Here is a 25110-nt window from a genome sequence, read left to right on the forward strand (position 1 = left end):
CTGAAACCATTGGAAATGGTTTATTTGATCAACATTTTGTTAATTCTCTTCTGTGGTAGAGATAGAAAGCTGCACACCTTTCCTAATTGGCAAATGATCAGACTAACACATGTGCTAATTTTGTTTCTTCCATGCTGAGTCAGATGTTGACTATTTTATCCTCCACAATTATATAATAAGTTGGAGGAGAGTTAAAACATTAAAGTAGAAAGCAGGAAAAAGTTACTATTTGATTGTCCTAATTTTAGAAATTATATCCTTAAAAATTAACTGAAAACACAAATGCTAGGTGGAAATGATGAGAGAAATATATTTATTTCAGTGGAATTTTGCACATGTGAAAATTTTGTTAAATAGGACCTTAAAAATCCTAGGGTTTGTTTTTATTGTGGGAAACAAAAATCTTTTGCTAACACTGGCATTTTAAGGTGATAGAAATCAAAGACTGTTTCCTTGGGATTGACGTAGCTACCAAAAACATTCTTAGAGGCTTGGGATGTGGCTGTTGGCAACACATTTTATGGTGGGGTCTTGAATTCAATGATAAAATTTAAATAAAACCAAGCCAAAAATTATAGGTTTCTTTATTTTCACTAAACAGGCAATTTAAATACATGGTACAAAAATAAGTCGTAAGATTATTGTAAAATGAAATGGACAGAATATTCAATTTAATTTTCCATCTATGAGAATTTCACAATAAAATCATAGTTTACTTTGTATTATAGATGTGCTTGTTGGATCTATTCATCCTCTCATAAGGCAACTGAAAAATTAAAGTTATCGAATAGTTATTTGGGTGAAGATTTTAAAAAATGCTTCAAAAGATTTGTTTTTTGCCTTACAGTATAAAGGGGGAAAGACTTCAGAAACTATTTTCTAAAGTAGATAAATGATACAAATGTTAGATGTGATGCCACACACTTCAGTTTTATATAGCAAGTTGTTCAAACTGTCAGCTTATTCTTGATGAGTTAGCATAAAACATGATGTGAATTTAAGATGTAAGTATATTTACATTACTTAGCTTTGAAAATGCTAGTGGTGTTCTCCCATTGCAGTAAAGACGGGCTTACCACAAGATGTTTCAGCATGCTCCACTATTTGCTTTTATGAATATGCCAATATACCCCCATTTTCAAGTACACACATTTCAAGCTACTATGGGCTTTAAGTGAATAAAGGGAATTATCGCTCATCACATTATAAATCTAAGGGGCTGCTATGAATTAGCTTACTAATAAGTTAAGACTTCTAAAAAGTAAGCAGTGTTGTCTCTGGGATATGCCTGCAGAATAAGTCATTCCAGTCTGAGCAATAACTTCCTGTTCTTTGACCTTGGACTGAAACTTCCTTTAACATACAAACAAGATGCCATTACACCAACCCTTCTTTATCTTCCCATTAAAACTTCAAAACAATCCTATACTGACATTATCTCCTATTTGCAGATGAACTTAGTCATGGAGCTGCAGCAGGAACCCAGGTCTTCAAACTACCAATACAACTTAGTGCTGCCACTTCCCTGTGGACTTAAATTCTAATTTAAAGGGACTACTAGGGAATTTTACTACAGGTAAACTTGGGATTTCATGACCACCCTTATGTCACTGTAGGCCACCATTGTCCTTAAGGCTAATATGTACCACTACACACTGGCCAGCCAGGCACCTGAATCTAACCAGGCCATGTCTGCTGATGGAAATGCTGCTGGCAGCAACTTCCTAAGCTAAAACAAATTTAGCTTCAGTTTTAAGGGAGGCCTTCAACTTTTTATAGCACTGCTGAAGGTATAATTAGCAGTTGTGTTGCTATTCTTCAGTGGTATTCACAGCGAGGTCCAGAGTAAGCACCCTTCAATCGGTTGTACCTTATTTCAAAGGAGATAAACAAAATCACCTAGATCATCTCAAGGTGAAGTAGTACTTTCTTGGGAAACAGGGTACTCTGAAATAAAATACCCTGTGTAAATTCCTGTCAGTCAAAGCTGATTATAAATAGGCTGAATGGGAATAGAATGGCATATTCAGCATTCAATTACTATAACATTGGCCAGTTTATTTCTATAGCGTTGTCACCTTCAATTTTTTTTGCTAGAGACTTATTTTCATGACTATCGAATACTAGTAAATAAATGGGTTTAACTCCTAAGGGCTATCCAGTGTAACAGAGTCAGTGGAAAGACATGTAGCAATTTAAAACCATATCAAAGAGAAGGTAAAACATATCAAATTTTAAAAACAGGTCATTAGACATATCTGCCTTTTTAATCAATTCTAGGCTTTTATGACTATTTTACATATATAATTATTTGCTAGGGAGGTGTTTTGTCTTTTAAAGTCTATGGAACCAAGATTAATACAGAGAATCATAATACAGGCAGAATAATACATGGTTTAATAACTCTGATCATGCCTTTGAACATTATGGTAAATCATACCACAGTAGCAGCAGGCACTTGAAATACTGAATTTTATGTAGCTACTATTGAATTTTATAATCTTAAGAATTTAACCATTTAGTTTCCAATGACTATAAAGTCTGAGAAGGCAGAAAAGTTACATTTAATAATGAAGACTTTAGTTCATATTGAGGTGGATGAGATTATATGGCTCAGCCCCCAAATGAAAGTTCTTAACTTCCTTTAAAGAGGATAATTTTGAATAAATATTTTGTTCTGAGGGGATATTATAAGTCTGATTATACTGTTCCAACATCACTTTTGGGTTCAAGATGACTTGTTCATTTTTTTTTATAAACTTAAAAGATCTTCCTTTCTTAAGCACCTTCCTCAAGTGAGAATGTGGAAGGAGTTTGAAAAAAGACCTTTAAGTGCTTACCTCATATGTATTTAAGTGAGGTAAGAACCTTTTCCTTAAGTCTTAGCCCACTGCAGTACTCAAAACATGAGAGAAAATGTGCTTTCCTACACATTCCTTCATGGCCCAGTAGAACTTTTTTTTTTAAGTGCTTGTTGTAGAATCTGTGGTTACCAGTAACAGCTGATAATTTTGCTTTAAAAAGATACAGAATTGATGCTTTAAATAGTTTATCCTGAATTTATTTCTATCAAGGTATTTACACGTTGACTCTCAAGCAACAAAGAATTCCCTTTTATCCTTCACTATAGAAAGCCTTACTTTCTGTAATTATCCACGCCCTTCCCTCGCCTGACCTCCTCTTCCACAGGAGAGTAGGAATGGACAGCATGCATCCTCCTAGAAGTACCCTTAAGGTGGATTAGTTCCCTAGCCCTGCTTAAGTTCAACGGTAGTTCCTGAAGTGCCTGGTACATTTTCCTTTAAGATATTAGTTAGGTGGGCTGATGGAGACTGAAGCCCTAAGCTTCATTTTATTAATAAGACCCACGTTCCTGGCCAAGCATTTACTCTTGGGTCCTCCTGTATGCCTGGGAGTAAGTACCAAGTATTTGGTATTTTTTCTTATACCAGCCTTCTTTAAATGATCTTAGCAGGTGGACTAGTTTAGGAGCTCTATCTGCTCTTTTTAACGGAACAGAGTGGGAGGAAAGACCTATGAGCCTTATTAGCATCTTATGAAAAACTGCAAAGCCATATGCTCTTTGTGGAGAAGCACCAAAAGGAAAACCTTAGTTTGGAAGGGCTCATTTTAAATAATAGTAACTCAATAGCCCTTAACTTCAGAGAAGAAGTGAAAGGCATTTGAAAGCTAGTACATTATAGTTTACCCCTTAATATCAATGTTAAATGGCTCTTACAAGGACTTCCTGAAAGTTTCCCACCAGCCAGGTTTTGACAGATTACATCTCTGCCTGAGAAGATGCCTGAAAAAGAAAGAGAAGCATTTGTTATAGGCAGAATGCTACAGAGGAAGAAATGACAACAGCCATCACGTGCTTTCATTTTAGAACTAAAATGACTATTGCTCCAATTTCTTTGATGTAAATACATGGATTCCCTGCTCTTGACATACCTGGATTTTATCCTTTACCTTCTTTTGTCTACAGTGAATTCTAACCTAGAAAATCCGAGTTAAGCACTACATTTTGGTTGTAGGAGGGGCAGTTTCAGAGATAGTATGGCCCAGTTGTAGAATCATAAAGAACAATGGGCAGTGGCAACCCCACTGCAGGCACCAACCATCTCCCGCCCCAACTCTTAGCCTCTTACCTATTATTCTGTTTGACTTTCTAAGATCAAAAGAAAGTTGTACTTTTAAGTATCCAGGCCTGTTATCCTCAACTATCCACCGCAGCCCTTTTGGGAACGGAGTGTTATGGGAAGTTTGCAGAGACCTTTAGTGGGGAAGGAAGGTGTGGGGAATTATCAGAACTGAGTCTCTGGGCACTTGGTGCTGTCAGGAGTTGCTTGGAGATGGACCAAATGAGCTGGGCAGACATAAAAATGTAGGTATAGGTAAGTTTTGCTGCTGTTGTCCTTGGGTGGTAGGGGTGGGCATGAGGGACTGCCATAGAAATAGGAGCATGGGGCACCCTAGTCTGCAGCAGGCTTTAAGCTAAATAATGGAAAGCACTGCAGTGAGCCTTCCTCACCACAGGAAGACCCCCAACCTTATGATGGCAGCATCTCCCTTGTTTAGTATTAGGGGCTTCTACCATCTCATTTGATTCAATAACTCTTGGCTCAAGTTTCTAAGAATCAGCCAACTGTTAGAGCAGGAACTCTACCCTAATCCAGCACTGGGGTCCTAGGACAGATGTTCTTCTCTTGGGTTACTCTACTTACCAGGCTAATCCCAGTCACATCAGCACTCCTATGTGCTGCCAGTGGTGTGTTGTCAGGGATGAGGGTGCAGCCAGCCAGCATGTCCAGAGAGGCTAAGATAGTGTCATACAGGTGATCTGCTTGGCTCTCCAGCTCGCTGGGCTGCTTCGAGATCCTCCCAAGGACATCCTTTAACACTAACAAATAAGGTTCAGAGCACTTAGGCCAAAACAATCATGCAGGTGTATTTTTAAAAGAACATACAGTTGTAGCATTTCACACAATAGGAATATGGCATTAGTTTTAGAATGTACATCCTTAACAGTGACTCTCCAGGAACTGCTTTTGCACAGAGGATCTATGTTAACTTCTGATTAAAGCTAAGAGAATTTCACTGGCTCCATTTTGGAATTACATAATTCACAAAAAAGCAAGAGACATGGTTCTGTGGTGTCTGGTACTGACTTTAATTTTTTTGGTATTACCTAACTTTTACAGATAAGGCACCAGGCACACACAGATCCTGTGGGGCAAAAGGCTTAAATGAAACAAAACAACATGCCAACATTAGGGCTCTGGGTCCTACTACCAGGTCCTATCAATTTCTGTTGGCTGGGATGCTGTCATTTAGCATGTGTACGTATGAGTGGTCTGGTACCATTATTTGTGAATGTGAACCTTTTTGTGGGTCTTAAATGAACAGGCTTCAAAAGAAAATTATTTGAAAGCAGGCAAAGATGAGATGGTTAGTGATGCCAAGATTGCATCCTATAGGCCAAGTGTTCATTTGAGGAAGGGATGGGCTAGGTTCAGAGTGCATCGCACACAGCAGGCTTATTCTCTTAAAAACTTTATTTCCTTTGTTAAACACAAAGGCTGCTTTAGCTTCCTGTGCATTTATCAGCTGTGTTAACACTCTCCCTAGTTTCCTGCCACAGCTGCAACATCTGCCAGCAGCGGAAGGGAAAGGGGAAGCTGCAGAGGATGCTGATGGGTGGGCAGAAGGAGCACAAGCTAGTTCTGTTGAGATCGGTTCCCAGGGAAGCCACATCAGTGCACCGTCATCAGTGAAAAATGCCATCCTGACAACTCATGAGCTGGCCCGGCCTGGCAGAGGAATGAGCTTGTCTGTAACGGCGCCTAGAGTGGGCTCTCCCCTTCACCAGAACTTTGCTCAGTCCCGCAAAGTTCCCTGTTGTCAGTGGAATTCAGGGGACCTTTATTTTTTTGAACTTTTAGAATGTTAGAATGTTTGAGGTCAAGTAAAAGGAAAATTAGGAATAGGAATGAAATCTTTCCCAGAGAAATTTTTATGTTTTAATCGATACATGCATACAGGTTCCTGGTTCAGCTTAATGCCAGTAGATTCCAGTCATGTGATACAGTATGATGAGGAGTTTGGGTGGGAGACAGGACCATCAACACACACACTCGAATGTAGTGAAAACCTGCCGGATTTCCATGGGGAGGCCTTTGGCAGGAGGCTGAGACTCGGATATTTTGGAGGGGGATCCATTTGGCTTACTGTCCCTACAGTTATACGCTGGCAGAGGAAGAAAGCGGGCTCTGACAGTGTGCTCTGAAGACGAGACCAGTTGTGCACCTAGCCCAAGACCCTGTGAATATCAGGGGGAACTTGTGATTTTCACAAAACAGCCAAGTTTCTGATTATACCAACAGAGGTTCGGGAGAGGCAATGTGTTTATCTGAAGAACCTGGATACATATCTGAAAAGTCACAGAAACCCCAGAGCCTCTTATTTTGGCAGTAAAATAGCTCTACAGACTCTTTTCAAGAAAGTCAAAGTGGGATGTACTTATTACAAATTAAGCACTGGGAAGTGATTTTTTAATTGAAAGTCAAAGAACCTATAGCTTTTAAGAAGCCCATTGTTACATGTGGCCTCTGGGAAGTTTCCTGGTATTGAGCGACTTCTTCACTGATGGCAGCGTGGGAGCCAGCAGAGATGGGCTGGAGCCAGGCTGCCACTCTCGTGTGGCCCAAGGCAAATTCACAACCCCAGTGAGGTGACATATGACATGACATATCAACAGCTTCAGCACAGTGTCTGGCACACAGTGTTCAGTAAAATGTTGGTGTAATTACAGGCAGCAAATGAGCCTGGCATACTGTATTTCTGCCTCCCAAAAAACCAAAATACCCTAGTGCAAGAGAATACCAGAAGAGCCAAAATAAAGGCGTCCAGAGGACAAATGGTTCACATAACCTGTACTGGATAATCACAGCCCTATGGAAAACCTTGCAGTGGCTCCATGGCTCACAGAAACCCCTCTGCCCATTCAGTTCTTCACCCTAGTGATTCTTCTTCCCAGGAACATTGGGTAACATCTGGAGATATTTTGGGGTGTCACAAATGGGGAGGAGGTGCTACTAGCATCTAATGGGTAGAGGCCAGGGATACTGTTAAACATCCTGCCATACACAGGACAACTCCCCCTCACAACAAAGAATTATGTGGCCCAAAATGTTGATCGTGCCCAGGTTGAGAAACTCCATTTCATACCACCTCCCTACTATGTACCTGCCCATTAATTCTGCTCAGGAAAGTGCAACCTCATTGACTCACAAGCCCACGGGTCCTGCCCAGCTTTGCTTACAGTTTGCTTCCAGCGTAAACTCCACCTCACTCCAAATCTGAGGCACAATATACATGGGGTCTTTTAGCATTCAGATGTTCAGTCTTATAGGGAATCAGGGACTGCTTTTGGGTGTCTATCAGTTACTCGCTTTAACTAGTATTCTCCTAGTTTATCCTTATATCTGCTGACAGCAAGGGCAATAGTGACTGCAAATCCATGCACCCTGCATGCTTAGATGTAATCAAAATCTGACTTTCATTTTCTTAAATGAGGAACCCTCCTACAAAATGGACTCAAGCTTAATTTGCACACCACTGCTACCCTGTCCCCTTTCATAAGTTTTTTTAGTTTATTCCCTTAGAATGTCTCTCAAATCCTAAAACAAATCCTTCCCCAAAGCAGATAAACAGGGATTCAGCCTTCACTGGGAAAGGAAGGGAAACCCCTAAGAGCTCCCCGCTGTGCACACCCTACCAGAAAACCAAGGACAGCCAGATTAAAACCAATATTCCCACCCAGGACATCACCAGGAAAAGATAAGAGCAGGAGCAAGAGTGTCATTTTTATAGGCTCGATGCGTGACTTCTCCTCAGCTTACTGTATGACTTACAACTGCCTCATGGCGCGGTTGTGGGTTCAGTGACGATGTGAGGGACTGCCAGCAAGTCACAGGAATGTAAGGCAATGGGTGCGTGTGGGAGGGGCTCCAGCACTATTGGCTCCTTACCAGTGACAGTGTGGCTCCCTGGACTTGCTGCTGAGAGGCATTAAGCACTTGGCTAAATTCAGAGACTCAAACATCTCACCTGGGGTGTTCTCCAGTAGGCATTGAAGAAGAATCTCCCCTTTCTGTAAGACACTCTCCGTCAGGGACTGGTGTTCATCCATATCTTTCTTAAATTGCTTAAAGCATATGAGAAAAAAAGAAGAAGAAAAAAGCTTCGTTACTATCATTTTTAAAAGTTATTAAAAATGATCTCTCTCGTGGTAGCTTGATTCCCCTGTAACATGGAAGATAAACCGAACCCAGTCTTTAGAACTCTCCAAGTAAACAGTGTTAACAGTTTAACTTCACCTTCTATGAGCCCAAGGTAAATATAGTCAATCGTTTTTTTCTGTTTATAGTTTGACAAAAGAAGAGTTTTCCTTGGCAGCCTGGCTCATGAACAGCTTGGAGTCAGGGTTCTCTTTAAAAACTCACAGGGCCATGGGCTTCTCAAAACACTGTCTTCTATTCTAATAGACCTGGTAAGAGCCACAGGAGATTATGCTAACCTGACCACAGGGACCGCTACCTCAGCTCACATCCTCTCTCCATGTCCTGCTCTTAGACCTTGGGAAGGCATCAGGGAAGCTGTGGGTCTCCTAAGCAGCTGATTTATTAGCCCCTTGCAGGTACCATGCCTTGTATTTGATGGTTTTGGATGTTGCCTTAGCTGCTATGAAATATAAAGTCAAGTCAATGACCACTTTGGTACAGGGTACAGAACTTAGTTCGTATTTTGAAGTTATAATTTTACTCTTGAATTTACTATATACCTGTCTTCAGTTTTCCTTTGCCGTAATACCTATGCTTATTTTATTCTTTAGTTCTCTTTGTAGTTTATATACTGCCACAAAACCACTGTGTTATTAAGACAAAGTATATGAGGCAGAGTCACAGTTAAAATATGTGAATACACACCCATACCCATCCTTATGTTAAGTATCTAAGCATGGGTCAAGGTAGCTCATATATATCATGTACCATTCTGTGTGGGGGAGGGGCTGACAGTGCGGGTCCCACAGTTGTCTGGGTGACACAAGAGGGCTAGGCTTCACTGACCTGCAGGGCTAACTCCCAGCTCAGATCTCTGCTCTACCTACAAAGCAAGAAAGTTGCTTCTGGCTAGCTTAGAAATCGAGGCACAGAATGGAATGAGGGAATGAGTTGTTTTGGCACCAGTGAGGTACTCTGGAAAGGCCACCCAGGTTAAGTCCGACAAAGGCCATTTCCTCTCTCTACAATGGAACTCCCCCGAGCCTCCTGGGGGTGGGCCCTGCACAGCTATGTACACACACCTGGGCGCTGTGCACGGAGGACCCTCATCCTCAGCCTTCCTCTCCTTCCTCAGTGCACTCTGGGCAAGGAACTCCTGGCAACCTCTCTCCACACAACAGGAAACAGCATTCCCACTAGGGTAGGGCAGGGCAGCTGGCCCACCCAGGCAAGGCCCTTCTCTTACATTTTAGTTGGCTGCAAGTTTGAAAACAAAGGCCTCCCTCCGGCCTGGGTGTGGTGAGAGCTCTGAGTAGGCTCAGCCACTTGTAAATAGCTCTCTCTTTTGCTGAAGGCACAGGGTCAGGTTATATGGTGGCAGAAATTCAAAGAACCTCTTCTAGGCTAGCATCAGGCTCAAACTACAAATACCCCTGGCTCCTTCAGAAGGTTATCAAGGCTTGGCCAACCAGACAAGTAGAAGTCACAGGTAGTTCAGTTAAGGTTAATGTTATATTTAGGGTAACTGTATATTTATTATCCAATTCAGAACATGAATGGGAATGAAGGGGGACATATTGATAATTATGCCAGAACAGCAGGCACAAACTCACCCTAAAAATACCCGATTCAAAGTCATTAACTAGAACCACATTTAAAGAGATTTTTAATATAACAAAATCTCAATGAAAAAGAGGCAAAAACACCAAAAATCAAAACACACTGAGAAGCAAATTGAGTTGTATTTTTGTTTAAATACCATCAAAATAACCTATGTATATTCTGGAGTCAGTACAATTTCAGCTCAAATACTTAAAAGAGCAGTCAGTATAGTCCCACAGAACTTTGTTATGATAGGAATGTTCAATATGGTGGCCAACAGACAAAAGTGATGATTAAACACTTGGAATGTATCTAGTGCACCTGAGAAGTCTGAATCTTTTAATTTAAATAGCCATATGTGCCATAGTAGTACAGATATATGTTTATCAATCCCTGAGATATTTGGAAAATTACATTGCAAATCATTCTTAAGTATTTTTGATCAGGATAAGTATGTTTTTTTCTCCAAACTCTATTTGGCCTGGGAAATAACTTACATTTTACAGTTTTTCAACATCGAGAATTTTAAAAGGGCCTCTGATTAGATTTCAGGTAAAACACTCAACTAAGCCACAACATAGCAGCATCAGTTATTTGAGTTTTTACTTTGTAATCAAGTAATTTAGCCACCCCCCTTGTGAGTGAACAGCCAGAAGCCAGGACCACATATTACCCGGTAAAGCTGCAGAGAAGACTTGAGACCTGTAAGGTCAGACTTGGGTGGAGTCAAGTGGTTGGTAACGTCTGCTACGTTATATAGCCAGCGGATCAGCTCTTCTAGCTGACAGCAAAATGTCTGTGTAGACAAATAAAAAACATGTGCTGTTTACATTTTCGAAAGGCTATAAATATCCAGGAGATTCTGAGAGATGGACTATGTACCTTTCTAATACATTTCTTCACCTGAGGCTCTAGTCTCCTCTCTCCTCCCCTGCCTGTCCCCCACCCCATGACTTCCAATCTCCACCAGGGCAACAGGAAGAGCCCCACCTTGCTTTGGTCTCCCCTCACCCTGACGTGATACCAAAAATGACAGAAAATCCAGCCCTGAATGTGGAAACAGGGCAGCAAAGGTGAGGGCAGGGACAGGGAACAACCCAGAAGAGGCATGCCTGCCCACAAAGACCAATACTTGGGTCCGCACCATTGCTAACTATTGAATTGTTCCTGGGGAAAACGTAGACATAAATGACTATAATCGTGACTACCCCGAACATATGGCTAAAAACAACTGAATTAAAACTACATGTCCCTGTTCTGTTCTGAAACTGCCCAGGAAGCAGGGCCCCTAGACTCCTACTAGGCACCCGTCCTGGGGAGGCTGTGAGCCAAGTACGTTACCTCTCTGTCGCTCGATCTTTTACCACAAAGGAGGTCACATGCTATCATATGTCCTACCTGCTTCACAGTACAAATGAAATCATCCACGGGACGTGAAGGGCAGTGCTGAGAACCATCAGTGGCGCGGGCTCATCAGTACACGGCCCTCTGGCTGACTGCCCGGCTGCTGTGCAGACGTGGCATCCATGTGCTCACCCAGAGGGCAAGCTGTGGGACTCTCCCAATGTATAGAGGGTCCCATTCCTCCACAGCTGTGTCGGGACTGTGCAAAGCCCTCAACATGAATTATTTCATTTAATCTACACAATACCCCAAAGAGGCAAATCTCTACATTTAAAAAACAAACTCAAGAGTCAGAGCAGAAATTTCAAAGACAGCAGTACCATGTTTCAAATTCAGATCCTCTTGACACTGATGACCCTGTTCTACATAGTATTAATTTTATCTCCAGATAGTCTTGGGTGGTCCACAAGAGCGGATTTGGTGGCCAAGAAGTCTAGGAAATGGTACATCTAATGCCCTAACTCTGCAGTCACACCACTTTAATAAATGGAAGCTCTGAGCCAGAATCCCGCAGTCGACAGTGCACCTACTTTCATTTAACACAGTGTTTCCTAAAGGCACCTGAGCACCAGCCCTCCTTGTGCAGAGTACTTCTTGACCCTCAAGGTCAAGAGCCTTGGGAAGCAGCCTAGGGTAGTGGTTAAGACCTCAGGCTCCAGTCCTTGCTAATTGTGAGTGGGCAGGTTACCTAACCTCTCGCTGCCTTTTTTTCCAACTGTGAAATAAGAATAGTCCTTATTGGATAGTGAACTGTGAGGATTAGATAGGAAAAAAGGTACAGTGTAGTGCCTGGCACATAAAACATGCTCACTGTTACTAAGTTTTATTATGTTAGTGGACTAGTGGAAGAAAAAATGAGATTCTACACGAAGCCTCTTAAATGTTGAGTTTACCTTCACACACTGCATGAGTGATTCTTTCTCCTGCTCTCCTCCTCTTCTGGGAGGCTGCCCTTTAGCATCTGGGTCTGAGAATGCCTGCTGGTCCAACATAGCAGGCAAGGAGGAGCGTGTTCTTAGTGGTCCAGAGCAGAGGCCCAGTGCCTGGCTGCTCACCAGACTCCCGTCCCCTGCGGAGTCCCTTGCATGAATGAAGGAGCGCAGCAAAGAGTGGTTCTGGCCCTCAGAGCCCCCGGACCCTCTGAGGGCAACCCCAGAGGGAAGCTGGCTTTGGCTGGAGTCCGATGGGAAGGAAGCGGGCCCATCACTGTCTGACACATCCATGGAGCTCTGCCCTTCTGTAGCCCCAGTGGGCAGGGTCACAAAGGTTGGACTGGAACCTAGACACGAAACCAAGCTAGAAACCTGTGTCAGCCGAGGAGGCAAGGCAAGATACTCGTCGTCACTTTCCAACTCCTCTTCTGGTCTCCACCCAGGCTCCGTGCAGGGAGGGCGCAGAATACCCTGGCTGGCCCTCTTCTCTCTTTCAGACCTGGATGAGGGCCATCCTCTGTCACATGTCCTCTGCTGGGGAGAGCCCACCTTGAGGTGCTTGCCTACAGGTCGCCAGTCCTTCATACATCTCAGGACTGGCTCTCTGCTCTCCCAAGGAGCATCCTTACTGCCTGTGGCCTTGGGGGTAGATGCGAGGTGGCTATGAGATGCCAACCCCACGCCGCCTCGCTTCTGGGGCACTTTAGAGTGACACTGCTTAAGGTTTGGCTCTCTGGACCCAGAGAATGGCAGGGCAGTGGCCTCCACTGGTGGGCAACTGTGGGAGACATTAGTGGGTGACTTTAGGGTACTTGCTGGGGAGATAGAAAAGCTATCCAGGTCTACACCCGAGTCCTGTAGGACAGGATCAGCCAGCACATGACTGTCAAGCTGCTTTAAGAGCTGAGACCTGGGCCTAAGTGGATAAGTGTAGTCCAGCAGGTCTTCATACTCTTTGTTTGGGTTCCAGAGTGGGGAGTGGCGGTCGGGGGAAGGGGGCAGGGAATTCGGCAGCACACAGGCCCAATACTCGGCTTGGAAGGAGAGGCGCCTCCTGCCCAGCCCAGGCGCATCACCCCCAGAAGACACAGGCTGTGGAGACCACTGGAGCCGAGGCCCTGGCACCACCACAGAGGGGGCCAACTGGGGGACGGCCAGCTCTAAGGAGGAGGAGACCTTGGCAAGGGAGCAACTCTGAGGCTCCGCCTTCTCTTGATGACCCTGGAGACTGCTGCCCGGGGATGAGGCAGAGACGCTGCAGCTGGAAAACTGAGGAGCAGTAGCACCTGGGCTCACGGTGGACCTCCACTTCGAGGAGAAAGGGAAACCTGAGATGTGAGGCTGTTGGCTGAGGTCCAGCACCCGCGGTGACTCAACTGGGGATAGGTCATCTTCTATATCAGCATCATGTCCTGAGCAAAGAGCTGTGGCTCTGGGAACAGTGAGAGTCTGAGGTAGCTCCTCTGAGGCAGAAAGCCTGGTCTCCTCCATCTGCAATAAGAAGGAAGAAAAAGCACTCTGGTGACAAATCAGGAGTTTTCTTTGCAGGGCCCAGATGACATTCCGGAGAGATCTTGAAATGAAGAGTCTGCTATTTGATGCAAGAATCAGACAGGGAGACTCAGCCTGCTCCAGGAAGCAGACTGTCTTCCCCAAACTGACCCCACTCTTAGTCCTTTTAAAAGTTCTTCCTCCACAGACAATCAGCACTCTGTCATGATGGAACACACTGTCTAACCTTTGAGAAGCATGTCCTCAATCATTCTGTCACTGACAAGAGACACATCCCAACCGAGCAGGCAGGTGACCCAGCAGGCTTCACCCAGCTTAACTCACAAGCCAGTGGTAACTGAACACTGGCAAAATGAGTCATTCATCTCAGGCTCTTCACTTTGAAGTTTTAATCTGCTCAGTGAAGAACTTGCCCTGAGGGAGGCTAGATAGTACAGTGGTTAAGAGTATGGGCTCTGGAACCAGAGAGACCTGGCACCAACCCTTGCCACTTTTCAGATGTTTGACTTTGAGCTTGCTTCCCACACCTGGAAAATGGGGAGGGTAATAGTACCACTTCCTCAGGACACAAAGATAAAATGAGCACATGTGTGAAAAGCACAGGGTGAGAACTCAACAAACAACAGGAGTTACAATAATAATCATCAGACTCACATTCATGAAACAGCCCATTTCTGTTTGCTTATTCGCTTCCTGCCCATTGAATCTGACTCACAGGTGCCCTGAGCCTCCACTGTCCTAGATCACAGGCAGGTGGCCCTGGCTTGTTTTCTTCTAGTTACGCTCAGAGGCCCCTCACAGGATGGAGTGCCACAGGGGCAGTGTGCAACAGCCAAGGTCACAATGACACTAAAGAGATCAAAGCCAGTCCCATGAAAGGCCTTGGCAAGCTGAACATAGTAGGATGTTAGAACTTGGAGGGACAGGTCATGCAGGTCACCTTCCCAATTATACCGAGGGCCTGAAAGATTTGGTGATTTGCCTGAGCTCACAAAGCTAGGAAGGATTCCCTGCTCCATGTGACTCCCACTAGGTTAAGGCTGCTCTGCAGTCAGGGAGGCCCAAGAAATTGTCCTTACCCAGAAACAGTGATGGCCATCCCAGGGGCTCCAGGGCTCTACCGGGTTCCCTGGGTCCCAAGCAGATAGTCTCAGAGCCTTTAGGAGCCCACAGCCCTGGACCCTCCTTCCCTGTCTCCACAGTACCCCATGAAGCCTTCAGATCATCAAGGCAGAAGCAGGACATGCCCCTGCCAACAGAGATCTCCTGATAGGCAATAGGTCTTGGCCATAGCATCCCTGGTCCTGAAAAGGTCACCAGTCACACTCCTGAGGAATAGGAGATGCGGTAGACAGAGCCCTCTGCTGGCCCCAAGGCCCGACTCTCCAGGTAAACCTATAAAATAGAAATCGTCACGCCCAGGCTCCCCCAGTGTCCCACCTTGTACAGCGGCTAAGAAAGCACATAAGATGGTGACAAAATGCTGAAACACAACAATCCCAAAGGGCAGCATTAGGGAAACCTATCGTCCTGTTGGCCTGAGTACCTACCAGGCTTCCCACGGAGTGCAGAAGATCACCAGTCCCCACGCCAGGAGGAAGCAGGCAATCGAGAGTAGGATGAGACGCACCAGCTATCGGTTCCCTGCTGATGTTGCTGGCCTGTGGCTGGCAGGCTCCAGAGGTGCAGCAGGCAGGGGCAGGTAGCCCTTCTGTCCCCCACACAGAGGAAGCAGGTCCTCCCTCGGCTTCCAGGCGTGGCGGTTGCTCCCCACTCACAGGCCCTGGGATATCCACCTCCTGCTCCCTACAGCTCCGCCTCCCACAAGATGGGCACGTTGTGTCCGTGGATGCCTCCACCTCTGCCTTTTCCTCCCCCAGGGCCATTTACAAGTCCCTAGGTCAAGGTTCCTTGAAGCCTTCAGCTCCCTACAAAAGTGCAAAAGGGAGAGAAAAAGATAAGTTTTCTGTATCTGTATGCAAGAAACCTTGCTTTTCAATGATTAAGAAAAAAATGTTTTTGGCCAAAGAAAAAAAAGAACAAATGATGGCTACTTCGTCAGAGAACAGAGGTCCAGCTTTTCCTCGGTACCAAATCCTTCCAAAGAGAATGTAGGAGCATAACATTTTGTCCTCTGCTTTTATATGGCCCATACCAATCCCAGCAGCAGGTGCCTGGAGGGTCAATGCAATTTGGTTGGTCCAAATCAGAGGCAAAGCTTGGTCCTGACTAAAGTCACCTTTTTGTCCCTGTCCCTTCAGCCCGCTCCCACAGGCTAAAAGGCCTGGCCTGGTCCTTCTCTTTGCCAGAATTGCAGCTAATCTGCTCTCTCAATGCCCCCATCAGCAGGCAGCTCTGGCCTGGCTCTGATTGCTCTCCTCCAGAGAACAGCAAGTCAGGGCATACCTGGGCCTTGGCTGAGCCCAGCGTGCCCTGAGTGCCCGCTCTGCCCGCTCAGGACCCTCTCAAAGCACAGAAACCACGCCCCATCTCAAGGATGGCAGGTGACCAAAAAGAGAGAGAAGCACACCAGGCAGCCAGGCAGGCAGGGAGAGAGAACAAAGAAGAGCACTCAGGAAAGGAAGAAGAAAGGATTTAGGAGCTGGATCTGAAAATGGGACCATTCCAATAAGAGCTTCAGGACAAAAGAGGGAGACCCCTTCAGCCTCAGTGTGCAAGCAAGGGCTGCTGCTGGGAGCACAAATCCAGGAGGATTTGGAAGCCAGGAAAGGGAATTGTAAGCGCCCAAGTTTCGGCAGCCACCTGGAGTGCACTTGGCCAACTTCGAAGTTAAAACCTAGACACAAATAGCCTTGTTTCCTCAGAGAGCAGGAGGTGAAGTGATGGCAAGTAGGTGGAAGCAGAGAAGACTAAGGTGGAGGAGGCTGTGGACAGTGGGCTCACTCTGCTTAGCTCACACCAGGAAACACAACTGAGTGGGGACAGCTCTACCCTGAGACCGCCTGTACCAGAGGGTCCTGCCCTGGCTGCATGGGCACTCAAGACTCCAGACCAATTCAGGGGCCACCCTAGAGAAGAGCATACACTTCATATGTACTCTCATTTACTTCTCATAACCACTATATGTGTCAGGAACTCATCAGAAAAACGATTTTTTTGCACAGTTTCAAAATATGGTTCAAATATAAAATGCACCGCAGATCAAGTATCCCTCCAACCTTGTCCCCGTTCCTCTCTCAAGCAGGCTAGTGCACAGGGCATTATGACAATGCCCGGCACATAGTACACACCAACTGTCAGCTAGTGCCATCACTGTATGACACAATCAGTGTACTAAGTCACCTCACAAGGAACAAAGAAGTCCAAAAGAGGGGAAAAATGCTGCCAATTTTTCCTATAAATCAAGCAAAATATGTAATACTAGATCCACAAAAAAAGGTCAACAGTCTAATTTTGTGTGTCTCTCATCTCCTAATCATATGCAGACAACACAAAAACCTATTTCATCCTTCTCCCCTTTTTTACATAAAAGTAGCAAATTGTATAGGACATGCTGTTCAAAACCCTGCTTTTCATTCTTTTATTTTAAACAAAGTACCTTGCAGATGGTTCCTTAGCAATACGCAGAGAACTTCCTCTTTATCACTGCCCAATACTGTATCCCACTGTAAGGCTGCACTCTATTTCACTGGTCCCTTTCTAGTGGATATTTGGGTTATTTCTAATCTTTTGCTACTACAAACAATGCTATGATGAATAGCCATATACACACATCATTTGCACACATGCTAGCACATCCACATAAACCAGAAGTAGAACTGCTGAGGCAAAGGGTACCCAGGGTGTACTTCTGGCATATGCTGCCAAGTGGCCCTCTATGGGGTGGCATCAATTTACACTCCCATCAGCAGCATGAGAAGGTACCAGTTTCCTACGGGAGGCAGGTCCTCTTATCCTCATTTCACAGTGAGGGAAACCAAGACTCAGAGATTCAAATCCAGAACTGTGTGACTACAGAACCCAAGCTCTTTATGAACCACTTAGGGAACAAGTTACAAAACAGAGAGGCACATGAAGTAGAAGAGGGAAGAGACTGGTGGAAGGGCAGAGATGAGTGAGTGACCAAGGCCTGCAGAGAGAGAGATTCTCATGGAGCCACATCCTCACCTTGTGGCTATTTCAGAAACTGCACATGAAGATATAGGCAAATTGTTTTCACAACTATGGCAATAAACTAAGCTGGAAAAATTACGGCGATGGCTGAATCTAACCCGCAGCCCCTAGTTTCTACTTCCTGCTCCACTCCTAAACTCTCTCATTGGCCTGTGTCAGGCCGTGATGGGTGACTGCTAATCCCGCTTTTGCTCCACTACTCCCCCTCCACTAAAGGGGACTGGAATAAGACCATGCCAGGACAAAACAAAAGTGCAAACAAATGATCTGTCTTTGTTTTGATGAGGTGTTTTTATTTGTCTTGTCTGGATTTCATTGTTCAGAAAAGAAGGTATCTATTTATCCCTGGGGGGTGGGGAGTGATGAACTAGAATTACAAGCTATTTAGGAGACACATCTAGGTAACTTTCAAGTACACACACAAACCTGAACTAGGATAACAGTGTTGCCAGAGGCTCTTCAGAACCCAGGTAAGGTCTGAATTCAATGATATTCATAGAAATGGTACTTCTGAAAAGAGAGATTATAGGATCTGGATAAGCAGTTCCTTCATAATCTTGTTTATTAATCTTCCTGAGAAGTCTTGCTTTCCCCCCTGTGCTACACAAGTTTATTATGAGAACTAAGACAGATACATGTGAAAGAAAAGAATAAAAAGAAGTCCCTGAGAGTTCATTCTAAATTGTATTAAGATGCTACAAAATACATAGGAAATCAATTTAGGTAGAGATTATCAGGGAAAACTCCTTGAAGTAATGACCGCTGCAAGCAAACCATTTTATTTTATTTTTTATTTTTTTTTATACACTTACAGCACCTGGTCTTCCTAGGTGGTCTCCCATTCAAGTACTAACCAGGCCCGACCCTGCTTAGCTTCCGAGATCAGACGGGATCCGGCGTGTTCAAGGGTGGCATGGCCGTAGATGGCAATCCATTTTTAAAACATCAATCATGTTGGAAGAAAACAGTGGCCTAGCAAATATACAAGTTTTGGACTTCCAGGGCTTAACCCTGTCTGCATTTGCCAGGTGGGCATCTGTAATACTACATGAACATCCAACCCTCATTTCCGCGGATTCTAGATTTTACATATCATTCCTTCTGGCCCTCTTGAGGATGAGACCGAAAGTGCAGGATCCTGTTTGGACCCATCCAATGAAAGAGAGCTTACTCCTTTTCAAAGTACCTGATGGACTGCTCAGATTGATGAAAATTACTTCCTGTGCTGGACCGACACTCTCCCTCAGGTCAGTAGCTTTAAACAACCTGCTACTCTCTTTCAGATCACACATTTTACAGTGTTCCTGGGGGCTAGCAGCTCCATGTTACGCAGAGTCCTCAGATGGCCTCTTCCCTAAAAGGGAAGCAGCAGAAGGTTGGACTGAGTGGCTGGAGGCCTCAGAGCACAGACACAGAGAAAGGTCCGTACATACCAGATCTGCCCTGCCCTTGGCCAAACCAAGAGACAAGCCACATAAGCTTCAGAATATTCTAGGGGCCACTTCGACTGTTAAAGTTCTCCACTAGTTTCCAGGACTTGCAGAGGCCATATGACCTACCAGATATAATTAGGAGTGATGTAGGCTTGGCTCACTCTTGCCCTACAGTAAAAATATGCTCTCACATCATGTATGTTGTAACACTAACTCCATTGGCCTGGACATCTGACTCTGGTATCTGCTGAACCACCCTCATGCAGTCCTGTCACAGCTGCCAGGGCTTCCTCCCACTTGCTCCTATCTAGGATGGAGAAAGGAGGATTGGGAATAGGGGTGCAGGGGGAAGGGTGATGTTCTTCTCTTAATTAAACCATTCAAATATACGAACGATCAGCTAGGAGAGCAATCTTCCTTTAATTAAAAACAGCAGCAGCAACAAAAAACCTTCCCCAGGATTCTTTAATCACAAGCTCCCTTTGAAACAGTCTGATTGATACCAACTCTGTTCAGGAAGCTCTGTTCCTGCAAGGGCCTGTCTCTGCACTGGAACACACAGGCAGCCACCTACACCAGCCAGGGACCAGGTGCTGCTTGACAGAGCAAGCCTGACCAGCTCAGGGGCTAAAGCCTTGACACTCCTTTTTGCCTTCACGGGGGGCCACAGGTATAAGTGATAACGGTCATGTACGCAGTGGCAGAATCTGGCCAAGGAACCAGAGGCTCTCTGTGCTGCTCTTTCTCTAGGAACGTGAAACTGCCCACAGGAAAGGGGGAGGGGTGGGATAGAACCTAACACTGTCACGTTGCTAGAAGGCTTCTGGAGGAATTAGATTGACAGGCAAAAGGAGCTTAAAGGCAGAAGCCCATCTAGGCGTGGGAAACAGCATGAAAGGGGGTAAAGAAACATGTGAGGGAGGCCAACAATAGGGGCAGTCACAAGAGGTCCAGGCTTGCCTCAGAGCAGGGTGGGTGCTGGCTACACTGTGGCTGGAGGTTTAAAACTGGGAGGCCGATGGCCAAGAGCGACCGCCGTTTCCACCTGGCTCCTTCCCTGGTTGTAGAAGCCCGGAAGCCTCTTGGTCCTCCACATTTTCCCCTTCTTTCCCTGTAAGGCAGGTCCCCGAGTGCTGTGTCCCTCTTCTTTGCAGGTGAAAGCAAAGTGAAAAGGAAGAACAGGAGAGGCAAAAGAACCTGGGAAGCACAGATGAATCTCCCATGGTTTGGCAATGGGCTGATGCTATCCTCAGGATCCTTGGGCACCAGCTGCCCCCTTCCATTTCCCCTAAGGCTATTTCTCTACCTTTTGCTTAGTCAAATAAAGGGTCTTTCATTGGGTCCCTTTAAATCAATGTGGTGGAAAAGTTGCTCTCCCCTTGCTTTCTCACTTGCTTACTAACTGGGTAGCTGACTGACTGGGCCCACCAGCCAGCCTCACAGGCCAATCTTCTAACTTGTGAGAGGTCTTTGGATGGTCTTCAAAGAGATGCAACTGCCATATCTAGAAGGAACGTGACTGAGCTCCTAGGCACCCTTCTCCTCCACCCCAAACTCTCAGGCTTCCTCAGCAGTCAATAAATTGTTCCCATCCAACAAAACTCAAAGTACGAGGATGATAAGGACTGAACATGTCAATCACTGTACCTTCTGTTCCACTGAAGAGCAAGACAGAAAAATAGCATCCCTATAACAAAAAATCATTCCTACTGTCTCAGGAAGCTGGCTCTGGACCACGCAGAAGCAGCTCCAGAGGCCACTGCTTTTATGTACTGACAGTCTGCTGTGAGCCCATCAAGCTACACATATGAAGACTGATAAGAATTTTATTGATTTTCTTAGAGATGCTATTAAGATTGTACTCACTTTATCAAAGTGTCCTCTTTGGAGAACGCAGGGGGAAAAATTCTCTGGTCTTAGTAAGAGAAACAGCTGTTTCACTGAATAGCCAGTTGGTTTTATTTTATAGGTATTAGCAAAACTGATAAAATTTTTCCTCTTTGCTCTGGCTGCTAGGAAGCTCAGGACCAAACCTACAGACCCAAGTAAAATATATAGGATGGGGAGGTACTCATCTATTGTACTGATCTTACCTTTGACTTCCTCTTACTTTTCTTTTACTTTAGCTGCCTCAATTACTTTTATTAAAAACCCTAATACACTGAAAGTATCTTAGGAAGATTCCTCAAATCATTTTTGGAACAAAATAGAGGAACTGTTAAAAACAGAATAAGATAATAGAAAAAAACTCCTAAATCCAAGACTTCATCTCTTTACCATAAGAAAACAAAACTTATCAGTACTTTTAGAAAGTAAATGCAGATACTTATGTTAGTACCTTCCTACCCAAAGTCTGATCCATGGACCAGCAGCATCTGCATCACCATTGAGCTTGTGGGGATTAGATTCTCAGGCCCCACCCATAGCCTTGGAATCAGAATCTGCACTTTAGCAAGATCTCCAGGTAACTTGGCAAGCACAATAATGTTTTAGAACCACAAGGTTAGCAAGCCTGTTTTAGCACCCCAAAGAACTATAAACTATAACGGCTTTACAAGCATCCACTGAGTGTCTATCTTATGCCAGGCACATAGGAAAAGGAAATTTATGGTCCTGTCTTTGAAGTCTGTCCAACAGGACACTAGAAAAAGCTTACATCTAGTGGCAGGTTTTTAATGGCTAATTATAGATTGTCACAGCTGTAAGGGAGTCCCCAGAAAGAACACCATTCCCTAGAAAGGATTGAAGATTCTTTGTGGCTACACTGAAAGCAGAATCAGAGACCAGAATTATCCTGTGATAGTTACAAGTGAGGAGTGGTATTCATTTTGGACACTCCAAATAATTTTAAGAGGAACTAATGTGCAAAGGGGACTCACAGCTGGAAGGAAATGTGCAACCTAGCCTGTTTCCTGCAACCAGAGAGTGGTACAGGAAAACCTGGAAGTGAGGCAATATCCCTTGAGTTACATCTGCCACCTTTAGGTCTGGCAAGTAGGTCCAGAGCCAACAGGAAGACTTCTTCCACTTTTCACAATGTTTGTGAACAACTTTAAAGACAGGAACATTTCTTCATGAGAACAGATTTAAGCTATAAGGAGAGAGGCCACCCCAAGTTCACCTCCATAAGCTCTGCCTCTCTCTGGCCGAACCAACCATCCCTAAAGATTTGTCAGCCACACCAGGCCGCATTTGATTTACTCCTACTCATTTTGAGTAACAGACCACATTTTGAGTGTACCCAGTATTACTGTAGTACTTGCCAAAATGTTATTTGGCACTTCATCCATCTCTAGAAGGTAATAATAAGACTAACAGTATAAAGAGTTCATTTTCTATGGAATACAGGCAAACCTTGGATATATTACAGGTTCAATTCCAGATGACAGCAATAAAGCAAGTATCAAAATAAAGTGAGTTGTAATCTTTTTGCTTGAAGAGTCTGGCCTTCAATTTGTATAAAACACAACATCTGTAAAGCGCAATAAAACGAGGCCTGTATGTACTTTTACTTGGGCAGGGGGGAGTGGTTCTGGAGAAGTTTTAGATTTTTTAAAATCAATAAACACAGAAGGACCATAAGGCAGACAGACTCTGAAGGGTCAAGTACTATACCGATATTTAGTATTAGTGAATCTGTTCAAGTGTCTGTTTATTTTTATCCTAACAACTGCTAACAGCTACTGATCATTTCCTTTGTGCCAGGAACTACACTAAGCACTTTGTCAATATTATATTTAATCCTTAGAACCCACAGAGTAGGTACTATTTCCAACTCCATTTTACAGATGAGGAAATGAAGGCACAGAGAAGTTAAATAACTTATCCAGAGTTAGTAACATGGCAGAGCTCAATTCTGATTTGACTTAAGATAGCCAGAGCCCAACTGACTCTCAACCCTGTAAGAATAATTGGCCCAACAAGTTAAAGTTATTAAAGTTTTTGTTTTTTCAACTTCTTGGCTAGATTGCTGATTTTTGGTTTGGCTTCCTTCAATCACTGAGTACCTTCTATGTTCCAAGCATTGTGCTAGGGGCTGGGGAAACCACAATACAGCATGATGTATAAACAGGCAACAAAATGTAGTCCAAAAGAGGGACTGATGAATAGTTGTTGGGTAGGGGAAGAGCTTTAAAAGCTTTCCAGAAGAGGTGAAATTGAGTTCTCTGCTCTTTCCTGTGCTGAGTGGCACAGAATTGACTGATCCAGGTGGTGGAGGAAAAAAAGGACGAAACGTGGGGACTTTTACTTCTTTTAATCAAGCCCTAGACCCTTGACTTCTCTGCCCGACTTACTGTCAGGCATTTTAACATTCTTCATACTCTGGATCCAGGAACTGTTAGGGTGTTTATGAACGCTACCTATTTTGGGGCGCCTCTTCCAACTGCTCGATGAATTCCCAGTAAGATTCAATCTGTCCTGGCAGGTTTCTGCTCACTTTTATTGCAAATAATACACCGACCACAACCTAATAATTATAAAGGGCCTGAAATAGGTTTTGGACATATACCCCTGGGCTGCTGAGAGCTGTTCCAGTAACAACAGTTGGAAAGGGTGGCCTTTACACACAAGAGTGAGACATCTTGCTTTTTCCCCTTGGCAGCCGTGGACAGCTGCATTCAAGGTGACAAGAGAGCATCATTCGTCTCCATCTTTCCAGTGGGAATGACCCAGAGCTGGTGAGAAATGGTGTCTGCATTAGTCCGGATCGGGAGCAGTGCGAGTTCCTTACTGCCTAGGCCGCCGGGCGAAGGCATAGGATAAATTGGAACGCCTAGGTCGAGGCCCTGAGGGCAAGTGAGTTCTCCCGCCGGAGAGGCCGAAAAGCCGAGCAACTGCGAGGATGCATGGACATGCGCGCCCCTCCCGCCCCGCCTCGCCGCGCTCAGGCTTTTATCCCCGCCGCATGCCTCCCGCGCCGACGCCCCGGCCGCGACCCGCACCCGCCGTTCCGTCTGCAAAATGAAGCTGAAGGCACAAGTTCCCCCATCCCCAAAAACTCTTTGTGCCCTTCCAGGTGGAAGACCCGAGGCCCGGCGACCCGCCCGGCCCGGCCTCGCAGACCGGGAAAGACCATAGGGCAGAGGGGGCCGGGCCGCACGGATTGGGTACTGCCTGGGCCGCCAATCCTCGCTCCGCAGACCGACCGACACCCGCACGTCGGCCACTACCTACCGCGCATCGAATGCTTCGGACGCCACAGCCTGGTCACAGCCACACCGTGCGACCACCCAGAAGCGGGGGTCCCAGATGGAGACCGTGGCCCGAGAGCCGGAGTCCGAGCGCTTGGGGCGGAACCGAGCACTGGCCACGCCCTTCGCGCCCGCCCCGCCTCCGCGCGAAGGACGCTTTTGGAGAGGCGCCGCCAATCCCAGCCCTCAGTCCAGAGGCTTGACCAATGCGAGACCCGCTCCTGCAAGAAGAGCCCACCCCTTGCTCTGTCTTGGCCTATGGAAGGCCGGATCTTTTTCGGGCGCGCGTCCTTCTTCGCCTTCCGCTCCGCGCTCACGTTCGCGTGTTGCGAGCTAGCGGGGTCGTACGAGGGCAGGTGTCTGGGGCAAAGCAGAGGGGTGGATGTCATGGGGCGCTTTTTCACTGCGTGTAGGCCGCACCTTGAGTCCTGCATTCATTCATTCGTTTTGCTCTGGGCGCATGTCTGTATTCCAGTAGCGCCACTGCCTGGGAGGCGGTCCCCACAGTGTTAGTGCTTGTTTACATTTTCATCTAAACAACCGGGCGTATGACCGAGGTCAGAACAGGTGCCGCGGAGCTTGTGCCCAGGAGGAGGGCAAGGTCTCCAGGCTGGGT

At 45.4% G+C, this 25110-nt stretch overlaps 1 protein-coding gene and 1 pseudogene across 3 annotated transcripts; both read right to left on the reverse strand.

Annotated features, from left to right (window-relative positions):
• Positions 1-568: 568 nt before the first annotated feature.
• On the reverse strand, positions 569-24617 carry CEP68 (centrosomal protein 68). 3 transcript variants are annotated; one of them, XM_039886981.1, is made up of 7 exons: positions 24478-24610; positions 15286-15663; positions 12185-13714; positions 10561-10683; positions 8113-8209; positions 4728-4903; positions 569-3805 (listed from the first exon to the last, which is right to left on the reverse strand). In XM_039886981.1, the coding sequence occupies exons 2-7, from the start codon at positions 15619-15621 to the stop codon at positions 3782-3784; spliced, it is 2286 nt and encodes a 761-aa protein (XP_039742915.1). In that variant the 5' UTR covers positions 15622-15663; positions 24478-24610; the 3' UTR covers positions 569-3781. The 3 variants fall into 3 exon arrangements, with proteins under 3 accessions (XP_039742915.1, XP_039742917.1, XP_039742916.1); XM_039886983.1 differs by lacking the exon at positions 15286-15663 and having other exon boundaries at positions 24478-24617; XM_039886982.1 differs by lacking the exon at positions 10561-10683.
• LOC120622214 (uncharacterized) lies at positions 18675-18794 on the reverse strand (annotated as a pseudogene).
• Positions 24618-25110: the final 493 nt, after the last annotated feature.

This window comes from Pteropus medius, unplaced genomic scaffold, assembly GCF_902729225.1.
Source record: "Pteropus medius unplaced genomic scaffold, Ma_sr-lr_union100, whole genome shotgun sequence".
Lineage (NCBI taxonomy): Eukaryota > Metazoa > Chordata > Mammalia > Chiroptera > Pteropodidae > Pteropus > Pteropus medius.